Raw genomic sequence first — 25032 nt, forward strand, 5'->3', positions numbered from 1 at the left:
GCAATGTAATATACTACTGCTTAAAAATAAAATAATGTAAGTGACTGCTTACGGTCTTTACGTACTACCGTATTGCATAAATATAGTTTTAGCGCAAACCACCCCGATCTTCGATTATTTGAATAGTAGCCAAATTCAAATTGCCATGGTAGAATAATTGGCTACGTTGCAAGTAGTGTTGTCTAGCGCCAGACATCCCATAAGATAACATGGCAGACAGGTGACACCAGCTCATTAATTCGCGTCAATTTATTTAAATTTATTATGAACATAAAATTATTAAAATATTGAAAATAAAACATAGAATTGAAAACCAGAACAATATTTAAATTGAAAATCTGTTTGTACATTTAAAGTGAATTCAATATTTTCATAGCCCAGTAAACACCATTATTTTATTTTATTACTTTATATTCTTTATTACTTTTATCATAGATAGAACATGCGCTTTTATATTCTCTAGGAAATCCATCTAGGTAAGGCCACACTCCCTGGGGCTATGTATGTTTCATAAAGGTGATGTTGAGTGCAATGTGCAATGATGACAACTTGATTTTTTTTATTTAGTTTAGATTTTTTGGATTTGCGTTTTGTATTTTGGTCGTAATATTAGAAAACTTTTGCTTATTCTTGATAAATTCTTTAAGGAATATGATTAATACCATACACATTAATACTATTTCTGATTTAAAATGGATGCGGTTTTTTATCTATGGTTGTTACTAAATATATGTTATAGCAATTAATTGATAACATCTATTGTTGAAATTTGGTTATCAAGTTTATTGCAATTTTGACATTTTATATAGTACTACTTTATAATAGTCGATTTGCGTCACATTTACGTCATGTTCAGAAGCAAGTTCTGTTTGTCTACTTATTTACTGATGAGCCAATAGGAATCCGTTTTCCAAAACATCAAGAATTCGTCGCCATCTTCGTTACAAGATTTTGATGATGGTAGTTTTCGATCGTGTGTGAATTTCCGTTTTATCGTTTCTTTTTATTTCATGTAAGTATTCAAATGTTATACGATGTTTGTTCTGGGATTGTTTTATATTTTAATGACCGATAATTTGTCTGACTCGCATTGTTCCGCAGAAATAAACCGCGATTCTGCACCCGCGCGGGAATACTGTAAACCATGGTGCACACTTGCTAATGCGTAATTTCCTTACAACTTCTCTTTGTTTAAAGTGTAAAGCTTTTGCCAGGTTTTAATGTTTTAACCAGGTTGATTAATAATTCCTATTTTATTTAGTATAAGATAAGACTATTATTTTTTAATGTGGGTGGGCTTACTACAGCTTATAACGGATTATATTTTTCATGGTTTAATCAACCATCAATTTCTAAGGCCTTGGTGGATCTCAGTTCTAAACAATCTCTCTGAATTCGTTTTACGTTATTGTTGTAGGGAATCGTTAGATGTTACACATAACAGTGTTTTCTAATCAACAAAAAGTTAAACATGCTTTTTTAATTCTAGCCTAGGCCTAGGCCTACTTGTAGTATACTTGTTTACATCTAGGTCTTGGCTAAGATTATCAAACTCCTATTCCCAATTATTATAACATAACATGAACCATATTAACTAACAAAATTCAAGAGAACATCATGACCAAATAATACTGTACTCGAAGAGTTGAGTTAGGCCTCTTGTATAATTTAAGTTAGGCAGCCTGTTCTAAGTCATGCCTAGGCCTACTAGAAATTTGGGCATTATAACCGCTCCCCCAAATCAGTTGACGTTTTGCTTCACTTAAGTGGTTCAGGCAGCACCCCAAAGAACCTGGTACCGGTAGGCCTACTGTTACTTAAAGGACTTCTCTCCAAAAGGAATTTTGTCCTGTCTGTGTTTTGGTACCTGCTACCTAACTCACAAGTGTAGGCTTAACTTAAATAAATAATAACTTAAATAAATAATAACTTAATTTAAGTTAATTTAGACCTACTTAGACTAGCCTAGCCTAATTCAATAAGTACCTAACGTAACCTATAAACTTAAGTTTAGTTAATTCTTAAAGATTGTTGACCTCTTAACTTATAGGAAAGTTTAAAGGACTTGATAAATATTTTACTTTGGGCGTTAGGCTAAGTTAAATAAAGGGTGTGTAATGTTAAATAATGAGTGTGCTGGGTCTGAAAGCCTAAGCTTTTCTCTATATATTAAGACAGTGTCGCTAAAACAGTTATCGGTCTATAACTTAGTTTGAAATATTTGTCTTCTCTCCCTAGTTGTATTTTGGATAGACTAAGGCTATTTTTGCTAGGTCTGGTACTGTTGCTTGTTTAATTGAAGCATTTATCAGGCCCTACATTTAAAAGGGGCTTAATTATTTGGTTCTTACAATGCTTAATTAATTTAATTACGTTATCTCATAGATCCCTGAGGAATATTTTTTTAGGGGGGGGGGGATCCTATGCTCATTTCCATCATCATCATCATTCGCTCAAGCTCTTTTTTAGTTACGGTCTTAAATTCTGATAAAGAGTCTGGTTCGGGCTAGGAGGATTTTAAACACTAAGGCCCGGTTCAAACGAGCGACATACCTAGCAGACTAGGCTGTGACTAGGTAAGCCCGACTGGGTAGCAGACCACAGGATCAAATATAGCCATTCACATGAGCATATGACACCGACTAGCTAGTCGCGTTCGAGCTTGATGTCCTAAAACCTAGTCGGGCCCTGCTTCCCAGTCACTCGTGGCAGCTACCCAGTCGAGCTGCGTAGCAGTACACGTAGCCTTATGGGAGCTTTCACACGAGCGATCGGGTAGTCACGCTGCAGCTCGCATTCTTACCTTTGTTCTCATTGTGCACCAGTGATGGAACCGAGTGGTTTTGTACCGATATTTTCACCTAGTCCGTGGACATGTTGCTCGTGTGAACCGGTGTATCCTGTGTTAATGCTACATAGTAGGGCTTACCTAGTCAAAGCCTAGTCAGCTAGAAAAGTCGTTCGTGTAAACCGGGCCTTAGAGGACACGCTGTAGTTTCGTTGAAGCCAGCGTACTGGGGAGGGGGGAGGCAGCGCTACTCACTCGCTCCCCCTCTCATACTGCATTTTATGGGTTACTGGGAGATTTGGTAACAGAAATATCAATTAACTACTGTATTTAAAAATTAAACTAAATCATGCTACATAAATTAAAAATTTTAATTCTAACCGTAATATTAGGAAGGAACCTATTAAGAGGAAAGTCATAGTTATGAATCAATAGTACGTTCAAAGGTGAGTAATTTACACAAAGATGACTTATTTTTTAGAATTTGTTGTCCTTGTTTTTATTTTTGCCATACTTAGGCTATATTGTGTATTTTTTTAAATACTATTCATAAATTAAAACTCAAATCATGAGTACCGGTAGTACTGTATGTGTATTTGAACATTTCTTAAAGAGAAATAAAATAAGTTTCAATCCTTTAAAAGAATGATAACCTCACTTTGGCATCAGAAGACGCAATGATAGTTGAACTTTTACATTTTTTACTCAAAGTTTCTTTGGGCAAACAGATCAAATATAGTTTAGTATGATATTAAAAAATCAAGAATTTGATTGCCAAGAAATCATTTTACTTTTTATGTTTGTAATTTAATTGTAACGGCTATTGGTGTAAAAAAGTTACCGTACAGCGGCTTTGCATTTTTTCTTAACTTTGGCTATAAATCACCTGCCTTGCACATAAATGCCCTTAAACTAGTAAAATATGGTGTTAAAAAATCGATAAAACTGTGAAAAATGCAAATTTAAAATGTATTTCACCGTATTTCATGTATTTGGTTTTTTTTGGTTAAAATTTTTAATTTATTAATTTTTAATTTTATTATTTTCTAAATAGGTACCACTTTTAAATATAGGTAAATAGGTATACAGGGTTAGGCAAAAGTCTGGAACCCCCCAGTTAACTTTTTAACGCGATGCAGTATGAAAACCAAACTCAGCACATTTCTTATGTTGTAAATATGTGCTGAGTTTGGTTTTCCTACTGCAACGTGTTAAAAAGTTAACTGGGGGGTTCCAGACTTTTGCCCAACCCTGTATATTTTTTATTTCGAGAAACTCTTAAGGAACACGAATAAATTGTTAATTTGTACGGATACATCATATTTTTTTCTAAAACGTAATTAAAGTAATAATATGTTCAAAGTCCAGGCGAATTCTTTCAACTTTGGTCTTTTCTTTTTGCCACTCCCCCAAAGCAGAACAACGAGCGACGCTGCGACATTGTCGCGGACACGAAACGCCGAGAAACGCGGGCCTGCGGACACATTTACGGAGTCATAACGACGATCGCGCCGTGGCCGCGATTATTGGACCGACGATCGCACCGTGACCGCGAGTCATAACGACGATCGCACCGTGACCGCGAGTCATAACGACGATCGGGCTGTGACCGCGAAGTCATACCGACAGTCACGCCGTGACCGCGGAGCCACTCTAGTGTTCTGCTAAAGCTGGCTTCACCGCAACATGTGTATTCCTATTCGCGTGCCCTCTCCTTAATGTTTAATCCTCCTAGGGTTCGGGTGGTGTCAAGTCCGGTGCTAGGTTGTCAAAATCAGTAACTTATTTGGTATCTCAGCAGGTTTAGTTTTGCCGAGAGTGATGATGCCAACAAAATTAGGGGAACGGTTAAAATTTTTTCAATTTTAGCGATTTTCCCATATAGGGAATAAGCTATTACAGTAGAACCTCGGTAATCCGTCACCTACGGGACCGGGAGCATGGTCGGAACAGCATAAAGGTCGGATTATCAGAGGAACGCGTTTATTGACATAAAAGCATAGTAAAACTGTATTTTGAACAGACCCCGTAACTGATATCCATGGTTAATCCAACATGACATAAAACAGTTCCAACTCAAACTAAATAGACGTTAATGTAATAATTTGCATATTACATCATAAAGTACAATTAGTAGGCTATTGCGCAATCTTGATAATTATGTTATGTCATTATCCTTGGTTCAGTAATAAAAACTGTAACGTTTAAAATCACAGCTTTTTCAAACTTTTACTCAAACAAATTGCCAACCATTGTACAGCAAAATAAAGAACAGAACATTAGAAAGTCTAGTTAAGCTACTGCTAGTCATAGGCTACTGCTACGCTGTTTCAGGACAGAAGAATGTCGATAAAAACATTAGATAACGTATAAAAAAAGTATAAATAATAGTAGCCTACTTATAGCATAACAACAGTCGTAAAATACACCGATAAAGATAACAATGACATAAAAACATCGCTTATTCTTTCTCTTTGGTCTTCTATTCTTTCTTAAGTTTCTCTTCGTCCACCCATTCAACAAGTTGCTATGGTTACTAAACACCCAATCACAGGCTACTAAAGTTGTCATGATTACCAAATACCCAATCACAAAAGGTTTTTACATAGCAAGCGCACAGCAGACAGATGTGTCGTGTGTATGCCTAAGGAGCAGACGATTGTCAGTGCAAACGGATAGCTTGACCTTGAAGCTTTGATCGGCATTCCTTTGTTTTGCTTCCATTTTATTTTTGTCAAATGAACTGTGATTTTCCAAAACACAATAATGTGGAAGCCTACTTAATATTATTTATGGGCAGACATGGTTTAAAAATATACAACAAATTTCAACACATTAGACAAAAAAAAAACACAATTTATAAAGTTTTCTTGGTATTTTTCTTTGAAAATGAGGTTATGTTAGTGGAAGCCTATTGTGTTGGCTGCACAGTTGGACCAAGCGAGGAGTCGGACCATCAGAGGTCGGATTAGCGATGTTCTACTGTACCGTAGGTCTCATGGTAAGACCTAAACCCGGGACTGATTTACTTTTTTGTTTTGATGTCCACAGAGGCCAAAAACACCATCTGTTCAAACTCATATATACCCAAGGGCTTCACCCCGTTTGACTTCATAAGTATTAATAAAACTATTGATTGGTTAAGGTAAGCTGAAACAAACATAACAGAATAAGTTACCGTAATACAAACAAATAATCACACCTGATTTTAATAAGGTAATAAATTGAAAGAATTAAACCAATAAGTACAGCTGAGGTAGGCTACTTTTAACATTAGGTGTATGGAAAGTTCCCTTTAGAAAGGAATTACGACCTTAAATTGCAATTTATGAAATAATGGACAGTTTTGTGCAAGGTTTCTCATCATGAACATTTTAACCTTTCAACGCCCGAGTTTTTTTAATAAAGACCAACCCTGCTGCGTGGGTTTTTTAGGCTTTCCAGCAGGCACGGAACGTTTGTACAATAAACGCATATAACTTTGTTATTTATAATTATATTTTAACTATTCTTTTACCAAATTAAACAGCAAATTACTGGCTTTAAAAAAATATATAATAGGCCCTACATTAAAAGTCTAGGACAGTTATAAAAGTTTTTCATACCTTAAAAGTTGAGTTTGGTGTGGTAATCTTCGAAACATTCTCCCAAACATAGTCCAGCTTCACATTTTGGGCACCAGTACCTAGTATCCCTTCTAATTCCTTTCTTGGAACACACACAACATCTTCTTTGAGCATTCACTTTGTTTGCAGTAGGTGGAATGAGGTAAAGGAAATGTCTTTCGGTTAGCCGAGCTGGTTTGGGTTCGATTGATGGTCTACCACTTACATTTCTCTGCACTTGGGATCCATAAGTTTCAAATAACATTTTTACCAGTTCTAATCTGAAGGCAAAATGTTCACTTTTTTGGTTGGTACTTCCAAATAAGATAGGAATTCAAAACAGTAACATTTAGCAGTCTTTTGAAAATTTTTATATACCACTTCTGTCCCCTCTTTCTTTCAAGCTGATAACTGTGTATAGTTCGGCCGCTTAGAAAGCGACCTCCTCCAGCATTGGTTTAGCATTAGCACGCAGGTCGTTTTCTAAGCGAACTATAGCATTTGATCCCTCAAGTCAACCCCTCCCATTTGTTTATTATAGTCAAGTACCAAAACTGGCTTAATTTCTTGCTTACCACTCTTGCTAGTTTTCACTCCCATTTCATGGGAATGGAAGGTTGAAATAAGAGAGACAACTCGTTTATCGCGCCATTTCATGATCATGACATCTTCGCTATGCAATACAACTACTTCACCCTTATCCAACTTTTGACTTTTTACTTCATCAGGTACACACTTCCTGGTCAGTTTCATGGTGCCACAAGTGTCAGTTTTCCTTTCTTTCAATAACTTTGAAAGTTCCGGTGAATTGTACCAATTGTCCATCCAGAGCGTAAAACCCTTATCGAGAAGAGGCGCCATGAGAGATAAAACAATTGCAGTGGATTTGTTTGACTTTGGTGGGACAATAGAACCATGCTTTTACCTGTGTATATAAGAAATGACCAGGTATACCCCGAAGAAGACTCACAAATCTCAAAAGACTTAATCCCAAACTGAGCTGCCTTCAGCGGCAAATACTGTTTGAACCCCAAGCGACCTTTCCACAAAGTTAACGATTCATCAATTGAAATATTCTGGGAAAGGCCATATGCTGCCTGAAACTTATTATTTAAATGATCAATGATAGAAAAAATTTTAAACAAACCTTTCTGTCCAGTGTACTCACTGAGTTTTGTCTCATCGCAAAAATGCAAGTACTTGGAAATGAGCTGAAACCGCTCCAAGGGCATTGTACTTGGATACACATCAGTACGTAACAAACCATTTTTTGAATAGTAGGCTCTAAGACTAGGCCTTTGGTCAATACCCATAAGCATCACTAGGCCAAAATAAACATACAGTTCATTTTTGGTAACAGGGACCCACTTCCATGTACGAGAAAACTGATGGAATATCATTCCCTGCTTCCTATGCTGCTGCTCCGCATAGGTATTTGTACTATGGACAATAAGGTCCATGATTGTGTCATCAAAGAAATATTTAAAAATATCTAACTCATTTTCATAATTTATTTTGGGACCTACCTCACCCATACCAATAAAATTTTCCTTTTGAGGTACATAATTCTCAACGGATTCCCAAATCATTTGTGGTACATTTTCAGTAGGCCTACGTCTAGCAGAGAGAGGATTGTCACCTCCCGCACCAGCCACTACATCCTCAATTGTCAGTTCAACATTGTCCAATTCCATTGGTTGGGGGGGTGACATAGGCCTAGGTGAAAGAGGCGTTGGTGAAGGCGTAGGGCTAGGCCTAGGCTCACCACCACCAAACTCACTAACAGGAACATTAGGTGTAACTATCGCTAAATCATCGTCACTTTCTGGATTTTCATCTTCGGGATTATCACCTTGTAACTGTGCAAAATCTATATCATCTTCATCACTCTGTACATCGTCAACAAATTCCGACAGCAGCCAACGATCTATTTCACTACTACGAGCCATACCATAACAGAGAACTTACACTACAATTCAATCACTATCCACTGAAATAAACACTTTTCTGCTCCACAAAACTACTAGAAACTATAATAAAACATTTAAAAATAATATCTTAATCGGAATTCACTCAATAATAACAGAAAACATCTAAATACGTAAACAAACAACGACGTAACCAAGACGACGCGAGTGAAATTCTTCTGCTCAAACGCCTGTAAACATTTGTCACCAAAGGCAACCAAAAGTTTCTAAAACCGGGTATTTCTGTAGTTTCATGTAGCCCTACTATCCCTCAACGTACTGCAATATCGATCGCGTTCAGATGTTTGCGGATTTCCCCGATAGGTAGCAGCATCGGACGGAACGTCTGAGAACGTACGCAATACGTCAAAACGCAGCAGCGGGCGGAGCAGTACAGACGTATCACGTACGTCAAAACGACTTGAAGGGTTAAGTATATGGTTTATGGGTGTGTCACTTGTAGTTTTCTCAAAAGTTCATGGGTACTTTGGGATTTATATATGGATATATATGTCCATTAGCATGATAACTCAAGCAAAAATGATCCGATTTTGATGAAATTTGGTACAAACGTGTAAACCTAGGTTTATTCAAACAAGTTCGCGAACCAGCATGATCGGACCATGGGAATGGGGTTTTATGGGGTAAAAATTTGTTTTTCTTGTTTTTCACTCTCAAAACATAAAATTTCCCAATTTCTTTCCAGACCCTTTTGTATACCATAGCTTAAAAAAATTAATTTTGTTTATTGAAGCGTTTTTGTATAGCTAACGGTTACGGAGATAATAAAAAAAAAACTTTAAATTTAAAAACTCCCATGTTATTCTTAACAAGAATAAGTTAAGTAAACTGTTTGTTTGCTTTTTTGTGTATTTTTATCAAACTTTTCAAATCTATTTAAACACACTTTATTACCCTCCCTGTAGCAGCAAACCTAGGTACTCGTGAAACCTTATGTTATTGAAATAAATTTAATTGAAAGGCAAATGGAAATTCGTTCAGTCTGCAGGTTTGCTGCGGCGTGGGTATCTAACACGTTCGCTGCGTTGTATATTTTCCTGCATTATTCCAATGGTGCGTTACGAGATCTATAGGTCTCGTCCACTATGATTACCCAGGTGCGATACGAGACCCCGAGATTACGTTGCGCAGTAATCTTTTGCGCATCATAACCTCGCAAAGAAAGGAGAGAGAGCGCTGAGTGTTTGTTTATGTGAACCAGAACAATGTTGACAATCTTCAGCCAGCCCAGGAAGTGAATATGACGTCATTGTAAATGTACGAGACCCTGCGATCTGGTACCGCACAGCTATAATAGTTCATTATTTATTCTTTTCCTACAATAACAAATTAAGAAAAAATATGTGTTATCTGTTTATTTACAAATTCATAATAATCGTAACCGTAGTAAAATATATTTTTTATCTTTCTACTATCACTTTTTATATTAATGCGTTTCCTTACGGCTGATTTCAGGCTAAATAAAATATGTGTACTGTATTTATTTCGTTAAATTTTGTATTTATTTCTCGTTATAATTTTGGGGTTAGACAATGACCTCGAGTGCGGGCCACAGTGAGTCGAGTGGCCGGGGGGGGGGAAGGGGTGGGTACAACCTTGAAGCTATATTTAGACTTGCACCACTTTCCTAAAGGGCTGGGAGAGGGAATTCCAATCGCAAAACCATGATACAAAGTTGTCTAGATCGGAAATTCCTTGTCCGGTTTGACAATTATTTAGCATTGATTTTTGTATGATTTAGTAGGGACCAGGATTCGATTTAATACCATGATTTGCTTTCTTACATCAAAATACAACATTGCACAATCATGATATTTTAGGTCATTTACCAATGACCTTTATTACGCATCCGTTAGTGCTGTTACAGAAGAGAAACACGTCGATAGTTAAAAATAATTTATGTTCCCGTAGTTAGAACAATTGTTATGTAAACCTATAAAACATTAGATAACTCATAAAGATAACAACATAAAAACGCCATTATTCTTTCCCTTTGTTCTTGAATTATTTCTTCTTCTTGGGTTTCCTTTTTAAAACGTTTTTATTAGCTCGCTTTCTTGTCCGGTACAAATTTTGCAATCAATTTTATACCCACTTCCCGATGAGCTAGAGACTTGAAACTTGAAACATAGATCACAAATGGAAGACAATGCAATATATATCATTTAATTTTCATATTTCCCTTGGGCTACGCCCCATGGGCTTGTTTTTATTAATTCGCTTTCTTGCAAATTTTCATAATTCCCGATGAGCTAGAGACTTGAAACTTGAACCATAGCTCATAAAAGGATGACAATGCAATCTTATATCATTTAATTTTCATATTTCCCTTGGGCTACGCCCCATGGGCTTGTTTTTATTAGCTTGATACTCTCCACATATTTAAAAATTATTTTTGACTTTTTAGTGCATTTAAAAACGTTTTGTTTTAAAAAGGTTTTTTATTTATAAATTATCTCATCCAAAGGTTGCATAGTTACTACTAATCACCCCATTAGCCTCATGTGGTGCTTGAAACAACTATTTTTGAAACGAGACCCAGCGGTCTCGTATCGTAATAAAGTAGAAGTTTATTACTTCAGCGCGTTACGAGATCTATTTATCTCGTTCATTTCATGTTTACTAGTTGATACATCAAGAAAAATGCATTATATATGTACAAGTTTCATTTCTTTACGATAACTGTACGCCGAAATATCGATATCGTAACTTTAGGAAAGAAGCCAAACTATGGGTCCCGCACTACGGGCTAGGTACGATACGAGACCATGAGATCTTGTAGCGCAGTGAACGTGTTAAAAGAATGTACTCTTTACTTTTAAATTTATTTTAGTCCAGAAACTAAATGTATATGATCATTTTGTATATTTGTATAGATATACAGTATTTATACCCCCTAGCCCATACCTAAATTTGACACTATTTTTATTTATTTATATTTATTTATACACGGCTATAACCATTTTACATTTAGCGTTTCATCATATGCAACATGCGTGACTTAATTGATTTGACTAAAAATAATATAGTAAGTTAGATTTACAAATATTACAATAGCAAGATATAGGCATACATTAAAAAGCTATACTACACAATAATCAACGACAAAGAGTAACAATTATTCAATACATATTCTTTGTGTATGATGAATAAGGAATTATTTGATTTAATTTTATTTGAGTACTACATATCTGGACTACAGGTTACATATCTGGATAGGGTCACTGACAAGTTGGCCTTCGTTTATTAGTTTTATACCTTCATTGTGTCTTTTATTGGGATTATTTTGTAGTCCATTGTTCTTTACTTTTATTGGTGCCATTTTTATTTTTTTCACAACAATTAAGTTGGGCTAATTTTTTGACATTTTTTTCCAAGTCGTAACAAACACCTTTTCAGACCTTTTAAGACGCCTTTTGATTTGTTGATAAACATATTTTTCTGCCTAACAAAATGTTGATCTTAATACAATAGGCTAAATCTAACAAGGGGCAAGTAAAAAAATTCAAATCATCAAAAAGTTCTAATTAAAAGCTAGCCTAAATAGATGATTTTGGTAAGCGTAGTAAGACCTAATTTGAAGGGTTTGAAAGTAGATAAAAAAGCACATTTTCATTCACTCAATGGTACTGAAAACACGTGTTCTGTTTAATTTATTGGAGTTTATTTTGAGTATGCCTATCTCTGGGTTATTCAGTAAGAGTTGAATATGTTTTGGTTCGATGGGGACATTAAAACTTGATTCTACAAACCATGTGAGTTAGACCTAATCATTTGCTGAGTTCACATTCGAAGGAGGTTCAATTCCTTTCAAAATTCCACTCATCATTTTTTATGTTAAGGAAAACATGTTGATAAAATCTGTCTTAAGATTGATGTCCCAGATATCTCCCTCTTTAAAGCCGCGTTTACAGGAGGCCAGTAGAGCAGGCAGGCTACGGGGCAGGTTACTTGTCCCGAAAGCAGCGGTCCCCAAACTATGGGTTGCGACCTGATGCAATTTCAGTGGGTCGCGGGAGGAGATTAAACATAAATTTTTTTTTTTTTTTTTTTTATTACTGTCACTCATAATTTTTCAATACTGGAACGTTCTATTATATGTTCAAGTATTTTTTATTTGTAAGTTTTATGATATTTGTATCATTACTGACGCGACCTATCCCAGAAATGGTCAACGGTCAAGAGGATTATGGTAATTAATTATTGGACACCAAAATTGTACCGAGCGGGTATCAAAGGGCTCGGCTGTACCTAACTTATATTCAAAGTTTATTGAGATTGATGTGTCATTTAGCATGAAACTGGGAATATCAAACACTAAAGTTAATTGTTTGAGAAATTGTTATTTCCAATTTTTATGTGTGGATTTGAATACTTTATTGGGATTTCTTTGTGTGTTAATTACGCTCTAATATTGTGATCAATGGATTGTGATAAATGGTCGAGTTTACTAAACAAACTTGTAAACATATGAAACATACTTTTATACCCCTAGCCTATTTATAAACTTTTTGTTGTAGTAGCCTATTACAGTAAAATCAAGGGGGAATGCTTAGTTTAACCTAATTTTGTTTTAAAAACATATTTGTGTGAGAGGGTAACTTCCTTTAGATTTAGAATATTAGAAATAGGATTTGTGTTGGAAATGCCCAACACACACAATAATTGTCAGTATTCAATCCACATAAAGTCTCTTGTAAACAGTAGGCTTAAACGTTGGCTCTAAATAATTTAATCTTTCTCAAACCATGGTGTTTGGTTTTGGTATGGATGTTCTAGTGTTTTTTACTTACAATAGCATCATCCTCACAATTAATTTTCATCAGTTTATATATGTTTTGTAGTACTGTACCTATAGACCTACATGATAAATTAATAAAATTAATGGTAGTCTATACTAGTCTTATACTTTATACTAGCCTAGTGCCTAGTATTAATTAATTAATTTATTTATTTATTCCAACGGTTTCTCCATTTAATACAGTTTGGTACTAATTAGGGGGAGAGTGTTTTACCTTTGACCAGTTTTCACTTAACAATTTTTTGTGGAGACAGGAAAGCTCCAATCATCAATATATATAATTCCGTAAGTCAAATTTTTGTAAAGAAATTGTGAGTGACTGGATGGCCATTGAAGGATGGGAGGGGTCTTATTTTAAAGGTCTTGACGTGAATTTTGAGGGAAAACTATTCATTTTTCTTAATTATGCGCCAAAAGGGTGTAACAGAATAAAATAATTTACATTTAAATAGCATGGGAATCTAATTTTATGTATTTTTATTTAGTGTAAACACAGCTGTGATTATATAAATTGAAAAAAAGTTATAACTACACCTGAATGTGCATATGTTATTATTTTGTTATTGTAAAATTGTTTGTGAAGCAGTAAACAACAAAGCGAAAATTAGATCAAATCTTTTGAACTGTAAACAATTTGATACTTTTAAGCTTAATACTTTACAATGGATTGTTTTTTTGCACAGTAATGTATAATGTCGAAAGACTACCACGCAGAGTTATTGTTCCTCGAAATGAAAACAACAGGCACCAGATTTGGCACAATATTAATGGAAGAAGAATAAATGAGCATCGGATGAACATGAATTTATTCCTGTGTATAGATTACCACTTTTAAATGAGATTGCATTACACAGGGTAGGACCAAAGAACGATTTGATTTGGTAAACTTTTGGCGCAAGGACGAACCTTCACAAAAGTGGGCATTTATTTTAAAAAACCCAGTGTTTACCCATGGTCAACTATATGTTTCATTAAGAAAAGTAAAGAGGCCAGATTATGTTAAAATAGTACTAGAACCATATAAAGACCAAGTAATCGACCGAAATGGATATTACAAAAAACAAATTGTTTCAGAGAGATTTTGTCGTAGAATTAGCAGTTTACAATTTCGATGATGACATTATCTCTATGTGTTTTTCTAAGATAATTTGTCTATATTTAAAGAAATCTATATAGATTTAATTAATAGTCTTAAAGATTGTTTATTGGAAAATGTTCCATAGTTGTAAATTATGATTAGAAAGTTTATATTATAAACACACCGCATGTCCTTTGGAATTTTTATTTTAAATAGAGCAGACATCAAAATGCATTATGCAGGTATGTAATAACTATTATACATATCATAATTTACAAAAATGTTAAATGATAGTTCAAGGTAGGGTAATCCATGAGACTAATAATTTGTACAAAATAATTACCATAATATAGGGGCTGTTGCCCCTACAAGCCACTAGTTTTAAAAACAATCAATGATGATACTTAACTGTTTCATTCATGGATTAAATATTTTTTCCAGTTCCTTGTCATAAGATTTAACCTATTTTTAGTAATAAATAAAATTTGTTACATGGTGGTCAAAGGTTCAAAATGCTGTTGCACCTTTGACAGTGGGTGTTGTACCTTTGACCAGAATATCGATTTCAGCCCAAAACAGGTAGAAAAAAACTAATATATATCTTACATGATAGTTTTTAAAATATAAAACCAGATACACAAAGTTGAACTTATTATTCATATCATCAAGATAAAAAAATTGCTTATTCTACTTTTTAGGATAAAAAGTCCACTGCAAAATTGAAAAATTCTCTTTGATGTGCTTATCCACTTGATTTGGCAGTGTTGGGTAGCTTGGTGACAACCTCCTGTAGGTTCCACAAAAAAATAGCTTAATATTAATACATTAACATATTTCAATAAAAACCAGTAATAACTACACTGAATACATATGATGTTGTACCTTTGACCTGGTCAAAGGAACACCACTATTAAGTGGTCAAAGGTACAACACTAGCGCTTCCCGCCATTTTTATATATATTCTCAAAAGATATGTGATAATATCAGTTTCAAACATCCAAGTGAAGTTAGAGGATAAACATCAAATAATAACCCCTAACTTTCACTTTTATTTGTAGAAAAATATACATTTTATAAAACAAGCAATAAGTCAACAAATTTTTACTTTTCAGTAGCAAAAATTAATAAACTAAAATATCTTCCAACAAACACAGCTTTCAATCTCCAATGCAAGGTGAAGTAGTCCTCTGGTGGCTGATCTATGAACTAGTTTCATTAGCTTCCCTATACAGCCTCTAGATTTTACTATATGACTGGTGGTCAAAGGTACAACACTCTCCCGTATATGGTTTTTTAAATCATTATTGAATTGTTGTGTCGCAAAAGAAAATTCCAAGGTGGTGGTGGGTCACCAGACCAAAGAGTTTGGGGACCGCTGCTCTTTGCAATACTAATTTATATGCTAATTTTTTGATAATTCTATCGTTATTTAAGTAGGTACCAACCCTAAATCACTTTTTTTGGTGTAGATCTACAATCAGCAATTTAACTTATGGTAAATTAGTAAACATGTTTTGATCCATATAAAAATGCACAATTTGCGGATGGGTCTCCGCGTTAGTCTTATTTTTGCATTTCAAATTCTTAATTTTTGTAAAAGGTCATTCAAATGTGTTTAAAATAGGCCTAATTAGATTGGTTGTCATTCTGAATTGGTGTTGAAGTAAATAGAATTCAAGAGAATATCAACCAAGGCATTAGAGAGAGGAATTAGGAATTAGAGTTCCTTGTAATGCTTAGTTGCTATTTTCCTAAAACTATTAGGTAATATTTTGAATAGCTGATCTTCCTAACGTCAGGACAATAACATTTTGGAACTTGTTTACGTCAAAGTGAAAGTAAAAGCAATTAGGAAATTTCCTCAATGAATTTGTGTTACATCGAAACTTGTAGACTAATTATTTTTATCAAACAATTTGCTTGTAAATTTATGTTTATTAAGCCTAATTAAAAAACGTTAAGGTAACTTAAATTGGGAATAAAATTGTTCCTCGAAACAGAACACCTAAAAGTCTCATGCTAGTAAATTTCCCATATAGGGAATAAGCTTTACTGTAGGTGGCTCGGCTAGGCCCTATTATGTGTATATCCGTGGACACTTTATCTCAAGTAGTTTTGGTTTGATTTGTAACTTGTTTTGCTATTGGCCGGCCGCTTTCTGGTCCTACAACAACCCTCATAGTACTGCCTAGTAATTGGTAATTGGTCTCACTGAACCTCTATCCATCGTTTTAGCGCCTTTGTAATTTTTCAGCTTACATTTTTTTGTAAGTAGCCTACCTATAGACATTGTTATCACTTGTCAAACCAAGCCACAATGTTGTCATCAAAGCCAAAGCAACCTACAAAGCTTTAACTGTAAAATGTAGCTAAACAAATTGAAAAGAGATAGCAAATTCATTAAACTATGGAACATAGATGTTTCTTATACAGTTGTGCAATCTCAGGTGATCATTTTCAATTTTCAAAATCTAAATTTTCCTATTTATTTAATTCATTTATTTGGATGGAGAGGGTATTTATCTGGTCTCTGGAACTTGAATCATCCAAGTTCTACTATATCTACCACTGTCTTTTTTACTGATTAATGCATTTCTTTTGTGATCTTCAATTTTTCCTTAACTACTTTTTCTTGTAGCCATAAAAATATTTCACCCGAAATATTCCTCTGTTTTCTGACTTGTTACTTAGCCTATATCTAAACTCAACATACAACTACAAATCTAATAATAACTATATAATTGATCAAGTAAATGGACATGAAACATTATGATCCCATTTCACTTTGAAAATTATTACAATTATATCCGACTAAAAGATAAAAAAAAATAAGTTTCTTGATAGGCCAATTTCCCAATTCCTATGTAAAATGAGGTCATCATTTTACTTTTTTTTTGTGTTTGCCTAACAGTTTTTATTTTTTGTTTCAGGTTGAGCAGGCCCAGACTGCAATAAACATTTGCTTCTAAGAAGTTATGCTCTAAAATTTCAGTTGAATTGTGTGATTGACAGTGTAAGTTTAGTTATTTCAGCTTTTAAATAATTTAATAGGCATAATCTTTAGTTTGGTGAAGTTTGCACTCATCACAATGTCAGTCAAGAGTTGTGATTATCTCATGTAGTCTGGAAGACATCGTAATTGTCTCCTGTGATCACAGAAAAATTGTGAACATGTACCATGATTGTGGAGAGATCATTGTCGTCATCCATGGTCATGAGGATATCATAATTAATCGTCTCCTATGATCGCAGCGACTTTGAAGCTGTATGCGATCATTAGAATAAAGGCTTGTGAAGGCTCCATTTCCTAACCTTGTACACAATTTCTAGACTCTGAATATTGTTCACACACCTTTTAGTAACTTAGTCAGGAACCGGAATAACGTCATATGACTAAACTATTTAGAAAGTAAGTCTCTAATTTTCTAATGGATAAAGAGTAGGCCTACTATCGTGTATATGATTTGTAATGTATTGTATTAGTTTTAAATCTCTTTGTAAACCTTGACTATTTTAGTCTTTTTACTAAGCTATGATGGCTTGAAGTAGATGCAAAATAAAGTATTGACTTTTGACTAATTGTAGCAATATTTTCAGGTGAGTGATAGAAAATGGCAACTCTTTCTGAAGAAGCCGCCAGACTTCTGGACTTCAACCAGAAGCTGGACATTAACTTGTTGGACAACATAGTGGGGGCAATGTATTCGGGGATTGGTGAACAGGTATTGTAGGATTGTTTTCTTAAAAGGGAATTTCTTATTCAATTAAATGGGATCAGTCAGACGTCCAAAGTGTTGGTTTACTTTTAACCAATGTAAAGAGGGGTTAAATTAAGCATTTAGGTAAATACCTGGTGTTACTGTGCAATCTACTTTATGTTCTAAGACTGGCCTGGCCAACTTAGATCAGGTTAAAAGGCTTGTTTAATAAAGGTCAGTCTGCCACCTTAAAAAAAACATCTTATTATACTGCAGATCTGTATAAGCAGATTTGATTTGATATTACTGGGTATATTCTGTTGTCATTAATAACTTCCGAACACCTCCCAATCATCCTATTCTAACGTTATATCACTGGTGTAAAATAATCTGGTACCTACTTTTCTTTACTAGTTTGACTTGCTAAACATTTTGTAATCACATTTTTACCCTAGATATCTTGTAATTTCGGGAGAACTCTTTTTTATAACCTTTTAATCAGGTGATAAGGAACAATGATCCTTATCTGGGGCCTTACTTTTGATGTCCCTCCAAAGGCCAAAAACACTTATACTTGTGTACAAAAATACTTACTGGTATGCCAAACAGCAAGTGGAAAAATGAGGGGTGGCTTGGCACGATTTAGGAAAAAAAAACTAAAAACTGCAGAATGGTTTGGCGAGGATATAAAAATTACTGGCTTGATGTATTAAACTTAGTATTGCTAATGGTTGTGAGCTTCCCATCTAAGACTTTGTCTGACATGTTGTATTTCAGCAACGAGTGGCCCAAGAGATACTCACTACACTAAAGGAACACCCTGATGCCTGGACAAGGGTGGACACCATACTGGAGTTCTCCAACAACCAGCAGACCAAGTATTATGCCCTGCAAATACTGGAGCAGGTCATCAAGACTAGGTGGAAGGTGCTGCCCAGGAACCAGTGTGAAGGTAAGTTAACAGGACTACAGGGCCGGGAAGTTGGGTGTTACGGTACAAGCGTGATGATTTTGATTCTATTTCATGTGATTTCATTCAAGTACTGTTAGCATCTTCCTTGATGATTCGTGTACAAGACTTTTTGCTACTCGACCAGTAACAGATATACAAAATGAGTAAAACACAATCCATACATACAGCCATAACACTGTTTAATATACTGTTTACTATCTAACACTACATTTTAACAGAATTGACAACTGTTTTTAATAAGAAATTTTCAAACCATTCCAATATTTATTTGTGGAAGTGTAATGTGCCTGGCCAAACCTTTCAAAAGTTTTTTACATTTGGTTATGAAAACCTACTGAAGAGGTTTTACTGCACTACGGCCGTTTTGGAGACTACTCCACTGTTAGATGCTTAGTGGATTGTTTTTACATATAACACAAAATTTCTTAATTTGCATTGTGTCAGCGGTTATTACACCTGCAAAACAGGACAGACACAGCGCAACGTGACAACATTTAGTGCATGTTCACGACATTAGGACTTGCGACCAATTGTTCAATCCTGGTCAGTGCAGGAGTTAAGTAGATGACTGGAACAGCTGATATTTCGATGTTTCAACTTAGCCATTCCAATTATTCCTAGTTCTGTTAAGTTCTACTATTTCTATTCTACAAAAAATTATCGGTTTTTATATTCACCTGTTCATCTTTTTGCAGGCATCAAGAAGTACATTGTGGCTCTGATCATTAAAACATCGTCTGACCCAGAAACTATGGAGCGAGAGAAAACTTACTTGAACAAACTGAATATGATTCTAGTTCAGGTAATAAGGCGCTTTTATACCAATCTTTGCTAGACATGTCAAAATGTGCATCATAGCTCTGGTTAAGTTTTGAGTTTAGAGAATTGGACAGTTATGTAATTTGAATTTCCTCAAGATTTAAAATAATTTATAATTATTAAACCCAGTAGTTTACAGCCTTTACACTGACTGTCCAAATTTAGTAATTCTAGATAGGTAGCCTAGTTCTAGATGGCCTACTAGATTTCTTTTGTATACAATTTTTTATACTTGATTAAAAACCTGCTTTGTAACCTGCTGTGGTGTTATGTGTCGACACACAAACATCAACTATGGCAAAGGCTCTGGGACTGACTGATTCAGATTGTACTGGATCGAGATTGGTATAATATTTTTTGGCAGATTCTAAGCTTTCTCCTCCAATGTCTGTGTCACTTTTTATATTCGAGCACATCCACCAAAAGTGGAATAATATTGGACGTTAGCTTAGATTATTATGTAGTTTCATCATGTTTATTTATTTGTTTGGCAGGTTCTCAAAAGAGAATGGCCCAAGAATTGGGAGACGTTTATTACTGATATAGTCGGAGCCAGCAAGACCAATGAAAGTCTTTGTCAAAATAACATGACTATCTTGAAACTGCTCAGTGAAGAGGTAACATTGTTTTACTTTTACCTTTATTAACATTAGGTACAATTGTAAAAAATTAAAAATTGCACATTGTGGTTATAAGAGGCCTACTCATTGAATTTGGAGATAATTATTAGGGAATTAGAATATTGTAGCGTATTGCAAAGAAAGCTATTACCTTTTACCAACTTTATTGCACTTTTAGATAGTTTTTTCATTGAATTAACCAAGGGAATAAGCTTTTACCATGGTTCTTATGGTGATAACTGTACCTGAACCGAATTTATATTTCTTTTTTTATATCCCCAGAGGCCCTAAAACACTATCTGTTCAAATTCATATGTATATATATATGTGTGTGAATGCGTGTCCGTTAGCACAATAACTTGAGCAAAAATCATCCGATTTGAATTCAATTTCGTACAAATGTGGAAAGTGTAAACCCATGTTTATTTGAGCGAGTCTGTGAACCAGCATGATAAACCAAAAATGGACCTAAAACACCATATTATATTGATATTTGCAAATGTGTGTGTTGCTGCAGCAGCAGTATTTGTTTTTGTAACTGTAAAACTAATTATTTTACCTAAGAATTTGATTGACAACTGCCTTTGAATTTCAGGTTTTTGACTTCTCTTCAGGCCAGATCACCCAAACTAAGGCCAAGCACCTTAAAGATACGATGTGTTCTGAATTTTCTCAGATTTTCCAGCTGTGTCAGTTTGTTTTGGTAAGTATCACGTATTCACGGCTTTTTTTTGCTGTGAGATTTTAATAAAACAAAGTGTCAGAAAGGATGTCCAATCGATTAGGAAAACCGGTAGTGTCGCTTTTGATAAGAAAGTCACAATTGCCGAAAGATGCTTTCAAGTGTTATTGCGATTGCTTGAAAAGATTGCAAAATCACCGTGACTATAAGACATGATCTGGGATACAGCTTGCTGTATGAATCGTTCAATGCTTATATTTTGAGATAGTGAATAATTGGAGCTACATAAGCTACTAATGTGTCCAAAATCATTGGTAATCTTAATCTTGAAACGTCATCGGCAATCCAATAAGTATACTACCTTGGATATTATTTAAGCTTTTATGCAATTTATGTAATTAAAAAAAATCACACAAACACACCCTACTTATAACTTAGTGAATTATGAAAACACTTGACATGTAATAGAGTAGGTGGTATGTAATTTGTTTGAATGGTGGTTAAATCTGTATTAGTCATTATCTGGCTAAGAATTTTAAATTTAGATTAGCCCACTCGATAAAAAAAATAAAGCATTGTACTTAACATTAAAGTAATGTAATGATAATTAGATACTACTTATTTAATTTTCTGATTAGTGCTGAATATTTACGTCATAGCTACAATCCATATCAATTGTCATTGACTTGTCTACTTTTTAACTGCTTTTTGTATAGTCATGTAGGCTAGCTTGAGTTAGTTGCTGTTTTTAATTGATTGGAGATGGCATATTAAAATCAACACACATGTTGTTTACTGTAACATCTGTGCATTTCACAGTCCCTAGCTCATCTAAATGTTTGTATGTGAATTATTCATAGAGTGCTTGATATAAGCCAATTAGATGTACATAATTTATTGAGTGGCTTAACTAAAATTAAGATTATTTATTTGATAGGATTTTTTACAAGCCCTTTAATTGCACTTAATACAATTACTTGTTTTCTGACTTCTGTTAAGACTTGTGATAGCTAAACAAAGATATAATTTTCAATAATATTTCAGGACAAATCCCAAAATGCACCACTTGTGGCATCAACGCTGGAAACTCTTTTAAGGTTTCTCAATTGGATTCCTCTAGGATACATTTTCGAAACCGAACTGATAACGACCTTGATATTTAAGGTAAGAAAAGAAGATTTTATTATACATCCCATTATATTCAGGACATACATTCATAATAATACTGGTCTCATTTTTATGGTATAGCCTCTGAGTCACTGATTTTTACAACGTTCAAAAGGTTTAAATTACCTGTATCCGTCAAGTGATCGTAGATTGTAGTTGGTTGACTACAGCTCTTGTCTTGTGTTCACAAAGACATGTTCAGGTCAAATGTTACATTGATTTACCTATTCAAAAGTTCACAAATGTAACACCCCAATCAAAAAATGTACATAAAAAATTTAAAAAATTATGTAAATGTTTTAAATGTACATGTAAAAGTTATTCGTGAACTTTTAACTTCATGACGACCATTCCATGGAATAAATCAATGAAACATTTGACCTGAAGATGTGTTTATGAACACGAAACAGCCAACCAACTACAATCTAGGATTACTTGACAGATACAGGTAATTTAAACCTTTTGTTCTAATACTGGGCTGTACGGTGATAATTCTAGACTGCATTTAACCCTTCCCAGACGGCCACCATGCAGCACTTTTGTCCAAAATTTATTTTTTAATTTTTTCATAAAAAATATTTTTGTGTACAATTTTTAATAAAAAAACATTTCTAGTGTTGGTGAAAGATATAACTAATTGAATAAAAAGACAATTTTACTAAGATTAATGATGTTATAGACAATCAACTATTACAATAAATGTCGTAATAATCGGTGGATGTATCCGCCTAATCTCCGCGGAGCCCAAAAAGATAAGCGGATACATCCGTCTGCACAAAATTCAACCGGATATATCCGCCTATAGTCCTGGAATGGTTAAAAGACACCAACATGTAACTAAGTACAACAATAACAATCTATATTTAAACTAGCATAACAAACACATCAAAACAATTTCAGATTGAAAAGCATAATGAGAAGTGTACTAGCTATAGGCCTATTTTAAATCTTTGGTTTAATTTGTTATTATTAGACACTACCAATAAGCTACTGTTTGTTCTAGTTTTGTCCATCAATTTAAAAGTTATTAATTTTGATTGAGAGTGGAAGGAGTTCAACTAGTTTACCTGAGAAAGTTAGTCCAGAGGCTAGTAGATAACCAGTAAAAAGTCACAAAACATAATAGGATATCTTGTATTTCATACTGATTTTTTATCTTAAAGTGATAAAGGCTTTCAAACAGAAACTGAACCTAAGGCTAGGCATCTTAGGAAAATTAACGGAAAGTTTAGGTACAGTCCTAATCACCACTTTTCTTTATACTTTTTGGGTCGCTGAACACGAATATGAGGTTTGCTGACAGATTTTATGCCCGGAACATTGTTTTTTTTACGAAAAAAGTCAAAATTCTGGTATTTTTTTAGGTTTTTGGGCTAAATCTTGGTGTAAATGGGTTTTCTGAAAATACCCGGGTTTGTAAAACTAAAGAGCATAAAATTTACTACAAGTTTCATACATAACACTTGTTTCTACGACAAACCGTTACGTCACTAGAGCACACTAAAAATAGGTAAAAATACCAAAAATGTAAATAAACGCTAAATTGTGCCGTTTTGCATTTAGTCAGAGAAATATAGGATATGACTTTAAAAAAATTTCAAGAAAACGTTTTATGGTTTTCTTTTGTAGTGTTGGGTCTGCAGAGTGACATACTAAAAGTTGCCAAAAATCGGTCAACAGGAACCCACCTAAAATCACGATTAAAAATGGCGGCTTTTCCCAACATTGGTCAAGTTTGAAAAAAAGATACCACATGCATTCTTTGTTTAAAATTCTTTGAGATATTGAATTGGGACGGCCACCGATGTTTATTGGGTGGTTATTACTTCATTTCAATAGCAAACTCATTTTTGGCCGCCATCTTGGATCCGCCATATTGGATATAGATAAAAATATGTAAAAGTAATGATAACGTTGTGACACATCATTACAAACTAGATTTTCACGCTGATGTCAATGCCGAAATCCGTTTTTAAATATCTTTTTACGTTTTGAAGATATATTCAAACGAAAACTCTTCCCCATACATTTCTTATGGACGTTTCGTACTTCCGTAGATTTTTTAAGAGAATTTTTCTTACATCTCCAGTTCTGATCAACGCTTGCAGTTCAGTCTAGCCTTTAAATATTCTGTGATGTAAGGGCTTTCATTTGACCTATTGATTATTCAAATCGAACAAGTTAGATAACAATCCTCAAAACAATATTAAATTTAACTTTTTTTATTAAAAGATTTATATCTTGAGTTGATTTTGAATTACTTAGTAAATGGTTGGCTTTAATTTTATTAATCACTATATAAATCACTATATAAAATCTTACAAATCTAAAATGTGTCGTGGACTTTCATTTAACATTAAATTATTTTTATTTATAAATTTGTCTTTAGTTTAAGACTCATATATATATACTAAAATTATAAATAACAATCAATAAGTAATCTTTAGCTAAAATAAAACTCAATACTTTGACGAATTATTTAAGATCATAAAGAGTTTTGGAAGTTATTTATAATTGGGAATATATGTATTTAACTAAAGACAAATTTCAAAATAAAAATTATTTTATGTTAAAAGAAGGCACACGGCTCATTTTAAAGTTGTCAGATTTTATTAAATGATTAATCAAAATAAAGCCAAACATTAAATGAGTAATTTGAGACCACAAATAACTTGGTGACATATTAACAACCCGAGATATAAATCTTTGAATAAAAAAAGATTTATAAAAAGTTAAATTTAATATTGTCTTGAGGATTGTAGCTCGTCTCTAACTTGTTCGATTTGAATGATCAATAGGTCAAATGAAAGCCC

The 25032-nt window shown here is 34.0% G+C and overlaps 1 protein-coding gene across 1 annotated transcript in view; it reads left to right on the forward strand.

Annotated features, from left to right (window-relative positions):
- The first annotated feature begins 913 nt into the window (after positions 1-913).
- LOC128985471 (exportin-1) overlaps positions 914-25032 on the forward strand; it is a 45327-nt gene continuing 21208 nt past the window's right edge. Inside the window, exons 1-8 of the mRNA XM_054404977.1 lie at positions 914-1012; positions 17191-17273; positions 17858-17982; positions 18736-18910; positions 19627-19733; positions 20245-20367; positions 20966-21073; positions 22097-22216. Of these exons, the coding sequence (XP_054260952.1) occupies positions 17872-17982; positions 18736-18910; positions 19627-19733; positions 20245-20367; positions 20966-21073; positions 22097-22216 (744 nt within the window). The 5' untranslated portion in view covers positions 914-1012; positions 17191-17273; positions 17858-17871. The remainder of the gene's footprint in view (positions 1013-17190; positions 17274-17857; positions 17983-18735; positions 18911-19626; positions 19734-20244; positions 20368-20965; positions 21074-22096; positions 22217-25032) is intronic.

Source organism: Macrosteles quadrilineatus, unplaced genomic scaffold (assembly GCF_028750875.1).
Source record: "Macrosteles quadrilineatus isolate MER2022 unplaced genomic scaffold, UCM_ALF_1.0 Scaffold_2__2_contigs__length_208266976, whole genome shotgun sequence".
Lineage (NCBI taxonomy): Eukaryota > Metazoa > Arthropoda > Insecta > Hemiptera > Cicadellidae > Macrosteles > Macrosteles quadrilineatus.